This window comes from Ostrinia nubilalis, chromosome 10, assembly GCF_963855985.1.
Source record: "Ostrinia nubilalis chromosome 10, ilOstNubi1.1, whole genome shotgun sequence".
Classification (NCBI taxonomy): Eukaryota; Metazoa; Arthropoda; class Insecta; order Lepidoptera; family Crambidae; genus Ostrinia; species Ostrinia nubilalis.
The window spans coordinates 12740878-12748615 of NC_087097.1; the positions used below are offsets into that span (position 1 = coordinate 12740878).

At 34.6% G+C, this 7738-nt stretch overlaps 1 protein-coding gene across 2 annotated transcripts in view; it reads right to left on the minus strand.

Moving 5' to 3' along the window:
* Nucleotides 1-6377, minus strand: part of LOC135075286 (differentially expressed in FDCP 6-like) — a 22456-nt gene extending 16079 nt beyond the window's left edge. Inside the window, exon 1 of one of the 2 annotated variants that reach the window (XM_063969675.1) lies at nucleotides 6137-6377. In XM_063969675.1, the coding sequence (XP_063825745.1) occupies nucleotides 6137-6229 (93 nt within the window). In that variant the 5' untranslated portion in view covers nucleotides 6230-6377. The remainder of the gene's footprint in view (nucleotides 1-6136) is intronic. The other variant, XM_063969676.1, reaches the window with a different exon arrangement.
* Nucleotides 6378-7738: the final 1361 nt, after the last annotated feature.

Below are 7738 nucleotides of genomic sequence, written 5' to 3' on the forward strand. Positions count from 1 at the left end.
GCACATAACTCACGTTGTTTTTGAAATATGTGCTATTATGCAGAAAAATATGTGATAGCTTCGCTTTGAGCAATTAATTATCATTTATCTTAAAACTTCCTCACATATTTTTACAGCGCGAGCTTTCGGGTTAAGCTTGTAATACGCGCGCTTTCGGTGAAAGTCGAGCTTCTGGGTAGTGCTTTTTCGGTTAGCGTAATACAACTGTACTTCAATTAGTACGCCTTTGCGAAATTGTTCAACTGGATTTAGGTCGAGCTGAAGCACATTCCATTTTACAACTTTTTGAATGGTTAAGGAGAAAATTAAATAAAATTGTAGGTAAATTTTAACATGAAACTTGGTAATAAATAATCTAGATCAACTGTTATCCCATATTTCAGCTCTTTTTATGTTTTATTTCACACAAAGCAGCTTCCTTTTCTTCTTCTCTATCATTTAAATTAGTAGGGAATTTAGTGCAATGATTTGTATGGAGACCCCTCCACTTTGGTATAGAAGGCTCATTTTTGCAACAGTGGTTCTTTGGGTCCTCCTGAGTGGATTTCCGTCGGTAGACATCGGGAGCCCCCCCTGTGGTAGCAGGGGGAGGGGGGGCAAGTTTCCTTCTGCCGCGCTTCACTGTAAGGCCCATATCTTCAAAACTATGAGTATTAGGGCAAGTGTGGTATCATTTTCAGATAATTAAAGGATGGCGAATTCATTTCTAGAACAAACTTTTTGCCTTTTCATACAAAAAAATAGAAATATTGAGCAAAATTCACAAAAACCAAAAAGTATTTTTTTAAATAAACGTCGTTTACTTTTAAACCACTGGAGATAATCTAATAAAAAAAATATGTCCTGAAAGCTACATTTATCAGGATTATAAATATATACCATTTTATGGTACTTTTTTCGCAAAAAGTAGGTGAAAAAAATTTTTTCTTCAGGACACAGCGGCCGAATTTTATTGCGCAACGGAAAAAAATATTTATTATATCCATGAATTCATACTATTTGGTTCTTAAGCAAGTAAGGATTATTATTTTAAAATTTATTTAGAGTTGCTGGCACATCAATCTACCATGATTAGTATTTTTTCTTCAATTGATTTTGAACTCTATGTGAGAGACATAAGGTTGAAAATAGCTTAAATACATTTTAATATTAAAAATATCATAAGAAGAAAGCACTTAATAAAGAACTTGAATTTGTCTAAATGTCTAATGATTATTATTATTTTAATTAATACTTTTATTTCTAAATACCATTGTACCAGTGATTTAACGGAAAGGTAAATGTGAGGAAAATGGAGATTGACAATCATAGTACGGCATATATTTTAGCACAAAGGCTACGCTTGTGATCATTTTAGTTGTTTTTTCAGACAGCACCAGCTTCACCAGCACTACTTCTTGCACTCACATCTTACCATTTCCAGGCAAGCTTCGGCAGCTACGGGCAAATCGGTCCATATAGGCTCCATGTTGCTATCGACTCTGGTCCACCCCCAACTAGTCGGGTAAAGGGAAGACTGAGTCGGTTGTTTGCAACTGATCCTATACGCGAAGCCCTTGATATACAAAATTTTGAATAACTTGAAAAAATCCTAAGGAACAAGAGACGACGAAAAGAGGACCAAAATCTCAACATAACAGCCTAATCTGGTTTACTGACAGCTCCAAGATGGCCTTTTTAACGGGAACGGGCGTCTACTGAAACACTTCGAACACTGTGAACGCATAAGGAGGTTTGCTTCAGTGTTTCAAGCTGAATTCTACGCTATAAATTATGTGTGCACTAAAGAACAGGGGCGTAAAAAACGCAATATTTACTTCCTGAGCCACAGCCATGGCCATAATATGGCATGAGGTATGCTTTTAGATAAAGGTACTATCCGTTCTGACCCAATAGGTATGGTCTCTGACCCTTGTCTCGCTAAACTGTCGGCTCTCATTCGATCCGTGTATGTCCAGGTATCCCACATCAGGGACATTTTATCATGCCTTCCGAGTTTGTTCATCTTTAAGATCTCAACGTTCACTGAGGCGATGGCTTTGCTTGAGTGCTGCCTGGCTGCGGCTCAGGATGTAAATATTGCGTTTTTTACACCCCTGTTCTTATATCCAAGAAGCACAGGGCTGAATGGGAAAGCTCCAACGATATAAGCCTCTCCAAATCATTCCTAAAGGGAAATACAAGGTCATGGAGAAAACTCATTAAACGGAAATAAAAGGTAAGCCCAAGCAATTACGGGTACGCAAACTGGGCATTATGGAACGAACCCAGCGTTGCCAGTTTTTTATTTCGCCAAGTCGGGACTTTGGTACTTTTTGAGTGAAAATAGCGGGATTCTGCCATCAGAAGCGGGACATAGTAAAAAAAACGTATATAATCAAAGGTTTTCAAATATTTATCTTTTTATTTGACTTAAAATTACGTTTACGTGACAATAGATAGCAAAATTAGCCATAGAAAATGTATTTTAACAAAAAAATAATATTTTCAATCAGTTTTACTCTATATCGTTAAATTCGTTTTTAGAATAAAATAAGAAAAAAAAAAAAGAAAAATCGAAATTAAAAAAGTTTTATTCTTTAGAATAATATGGCGTTTCAAACAATAGTCTGGTGAAATGAGTGTCTCCGAAAAGCGGGACCGAGCCTGTCCCGCGCGGGACATTTAAATTTGATTTAAAAATCGGGACGTCCCGCCAAAATCGGGACGTCTGGCAACGCTGAACGAACCACATATCCCACAAAATGGGCCTAACTACAGAAGACAGCTTTCGAGCATGTGGAATACATGTGGGGTCCATGAAACACTTAATACTGTAAGGATGGGTCTGCTTGGGTCAGCATATCCGGCATCAGAAGACTATTAGGTGACTTTCACTCAGATGCTTAATTCACCTAATGGATAGGATTTTTTTGGATGATAGGGAATAAAAAAGGAAGCATAAAGATCCTAATGGGTCGCTGTGGACTACGCTTAGGTGTGGTGGCCCTACATAAGATAACCCAGACAGCTTTGTATCAGCATTGGCTACTGGCAGTATATTAAGGAGTTCGCGTATAGGATCAGTTGCAATTGCAAGCAACCGACTCAGTCTTCCCTTTACCCGACTGGTTGGGGGTGGACCAGGGTTGATAGCAACATGGAGCTACATGGACCAATTTGCCCGTAGCTGCCGAGGCTTGCCTGGAAATGATGAGATGCAAATGCAAGAAGTAGTGCAGAAGCTGGTGCTGTCTGAAAAAACAACTAAAACGGTCACAGCCGTAGCCTTTGTGCTAAAAATATCTCCCGTACTATGATTGTCAATCTCCATTTTCCTCACATTTACCTTTCCGTTAAATCACTGGTACAATGGTATTTAGAAATAAAAGTATTAATTAAAATAATAATAATCATTAGACATTTAGACAAATTCAAGTTCTTTATTAAGTGCTTTCTTCTTATGATATTTTTAATATTAAAATGTATTTAAGCTATTTTCAACCTTATGTCTCTCACATAGAGTTCAAAATCAATTGAAGAAAAAATACTAATCATGGTAGATTGATGTGCCAGCAACTCTAAATAAATTTTAAAATAATAATCCTTACTTGCTTAAGAACCAAATAGTATGAATTCATGGATATAATAAATATTTTTTTCCGTTGCGCAATAAAATTCGGCCGCTGTGTCCTGAAGAAAAAATTTTTTTCACCTACTTTTTGCGAAAAAAGTACCATAAAATGGTATATATTTATAATCCTGATAAATGTAGCTTTCAGGACATATTTTTTTTATTAGATTATCTCCAGTGGTTTAAAAGTAAACGACGTTTATTTAAAAAAATACTTTTTGGTTTTTGTGAATTTTGCTCAATATTTCTATTTTTTTGTATGAAAAGGCAAAAAGTTTGTTCTAGAAATGAATTCGCCATCCTTTAATTATCTGAAAATGATACCACACTTGCCCTAATACTCATAGTTTTGAAGATATGGGCCTTACAGTGAAGCGCGGCAGAAGGAAACTTGCCCCCCCTCCCCCTGCTACCACAGGGGGGGCTCCCGATGTCTACCGACGGAAATCCACTCAGGAGGACCCAAAGAACCACTGTTGCAAAAATGAGCCTTCTATACCAAAGTGGAGGGGTCTCCATACAAATCATTGCACTAAATTCCCTACTAAATAAGCTATCAGGATTCAAAAGTTAAGGCGTTAAACGTAGGTAACTTAACAACTTAACGGTTTACAGCGTTTAAACCTTGGAACATATTATGACTTGGATTAAAAAGCACTTCAAATACAGTTATTTTTTACTAGTTTTTTATATGCTCTTTAAAATGTTTCACATCGTAAAAAGGCCGGGCTTTATATTTTTATAAGCCTTTAAAATCCTAATTATGGGCAGTTGTTACAATTGATTCTTTTCTCATTGGTAACAAATAACTTGTTAAAATGTCATTGCGTTATTTTATTGAAAACATTATAACAATAGTGACTGAGTTTCTTGCGCTGCTTCTTTTTTGCACTGGCCCATTTTATATTGTCCCGAAGCAGTTAGGGTTAGTATTGGAAGGTTTTAAAAGCCTACTTGCAAAAATAAAGTGTGTTTTATGATTTTTTATGAGTTTTATTAAAATTGATTTTATTTTCCTGAAATATTTCTCATCGTATCCGTGCACTGGTCAACACTTCCCTTTTTTAGGGTTTCGTAGTCCTGACAAGAAACCCTTATTATCAAGCCCTATCAACTAAGTAGTTTTGTTGCATTCATAGATGACCTAAATCTAGTCTAGGTCACCAGGCACAACTAGTATAGTTCCAGCTAGATAATGGTGAGTGACGTCACTCTCCCCTGGCCTCTGGCCTCGGGGCCGTTACTATGTGCTTTATGACCTATATTTAGGTCAACATATCGTCTAATATGTATACGATAAGGGAGAGCCGAAAATTTGATAGGAAAAGTTCGATTCGATTGAATTTGGCTTTTTAGGAATTATATTTTACCATACTAGGTATTCAAGGAAATAGCGCTCTTTCTTTAAACATAAATTTATAGAGACTAGAGAGTTTCCAGTGTTGGGTTTTCCTTCCGTGCCCAGTGGTTTACAAATGCAAGCACTCAAGGTTTTAGGTTCGATTTCAGATGAAATACAACATTATCTACCTAATAACTTTAAAAAATAATTAGTTTTCTGTGTTGTTCTTTTGTGCTCCAGTGGCTGTCCAAGTCCTAGGGTCGGTTTTAAGATGGAACATAAATTATTATATTATACCTACTAGAGACAACAAATTAGCTCATACACCGGCACTTGAGTTAAATAAGCAAAAATAACTTACTACCTACTTATTAAAATCTTTTCCTTAATAAACTGAAGGAAAACGTGTCTTTGTTACTATTACTCATTGCTTGTATAATTTGCATGCGTCTACTATTTGTTTATCAAACTAATTTGAGTCTTAATTGTATTCCCTAATAAGTTCAATATCTCGTGCGCTTGCATAGCTGAGTCATTTATCTTGAATGGGCAGTGTTGACTTTACACGGCTTCGTTTCCAATAAATCGTAATATTTATTTGTTTTATTAAACAGAAAAGAAGTACCTAAAACATACTTACTATTTTAAGTGTGTTTGTACCTAGGTATTTCTTTTCCTACACATAGAGCTCAAAAACACTAACATTAGACATTGAGTTCTACTTTAGGTAAACTTTGCTCTACATACACTTTCTTTTAGACAAAAGTATTTAAACATTATTTACTAATTTAATGATCCTCCTTTTATTTTCCTAATAAGTTAAATACATACTTTACAATAATTATCCTTAAGGAGCTATGTAATTTGCTCAAAATGTTATGTTGTCAACTTTTTACTAATTTAGTAATTGATATTCTTCATTTTTATTTATTACAAAGAAAGCCTTTTATTATACGGTCATTTACTTAATACTGAACATACCAGTAATTCTTTTATATTTTTCTCGAATTCAGTTTGGCCTTTCTTTAGGTAATTTAAACTTTTTTAGGAAGGATGTCTTGGTGACAAACTGCGAGAGTTTTTTAAGTAACTTAATTTAACATAGTCTGTTCTTCTTTGAAATTAAACCTAAAACTTCTTCAAAATATCTAAAAAAAAAACAAGTGAAAATAAATACGCACCTTCAGCTTCGATTTGTGCACAACAGCATTATTTTGCAACGAATCAAACGCATACCAGATGCAGTTTGTAACATTTTTCAAAAGGGCGGACATTTTCACACAGTATGGAGCACAGACAAAAAACGAACATCACCAACAAAACTTTTTGTTCCAATACGACAACGGAATAAAAAAAAACAATACGCGCGTGTTTCCTTCGCGCGTTCGATATTTGAACTGAGCGCGAATGTGATAATAGCAGAGACAAGAGACAGCGGACAGAGCGGCTTGAAGCAGTGTGGAAATTATAAATTAACTTAGCGGTATACGAAATTGTCAGCGTTTTATTGAAGAAGGTTTATTAGCTTTAATAATCATGAAGAGGAAGTTAATGATAGATTTTATAGATAGCGGTTGGTACCTAAAGGTCTTGGGCAAGATTTCCTGCTAGAGGCACATTGTTATCGTTACTACGAATTTAAAAACTTAATAAGACAACCTTCCTATGACTGTGCCTATTTTGTTTTATGTAGAGTACGTACTTAATCTGTTCATTGAAGTTTATTTGGGTCCTGATAAGGAGTTTAAATACTTTTATTACATTACTTGAAGCATTTTTGTTATTTTGGATCAAACTTCAAAACGACAGGTTTCGTGTGGAGACCTCGTCTTGGCAAAGCATAGTCCCATTTAAACTCTATCGACGAAAGATTATAAAAATGACTGAAAACCAGTAGGGTCAGATGTTCAACAATGAAACAATGGTACACAATAAAACACTGCAATATTTCTTAAATGCTGCGTTGCCATATCGTGCACTATATCGCGTAAGGATACTTTCGACAATACCCCGCCGCACCTCAGTTCGTGTCGGCGCCACGTGTGAGAAGACGTGTCTGTGGAGCATTATTTATTTTTTTCACCAAAATGTAAAATTTTTGTCGTTATTAAAAGATTTTTGATAAAAATATGGTTAATAAATTTATATTTTTCATGATTACCTAGCATTACACATATATCATAGACTAAGTGGAACTAAATTATATGTTAAAAGTGTTACAAATTAGTGATTATTTTTTTAGTTATTAAAATAAACCCTATGTAGTCAACAATGAAACAGTTGCATGATGGACACAATGAAACATTGTTTCATTGTATAATACCATATACCAAACAAAATCTACTGTCCGTGCAAATAATCATTTTTAAGGCTATAAATTACTAGGTTATCCTAAAATTTGATGTTTATTTTTCATTTAAGATGGCGCGAACTAAATCTCTAAAGAGGAAGAAAAGTGATCATTTAGGAGATAATATAAAAAAATATAATAGTAAATAGTAAGGAGTTATCTTAACTAGTTATAGGTAATCTGATGAGTCTGATTAAATTTCAATTATTAATAAAACCTTTTGATTGGACTCGGGCATTTTTTTTTTATTCACTTACTTCATATTAAATTCAATAAATATGATTCAATCACTCAATTATAATGTCCCATTGTTGAAATTGTAGTGTTTCATTGTGCACATCAGAACGGACACAATGAAACATTTCCAATATGTTTGTTTTTATTGTTTTGCTAATTGATTACAAATTTATTAAAAAAAACCTAAATGACATCC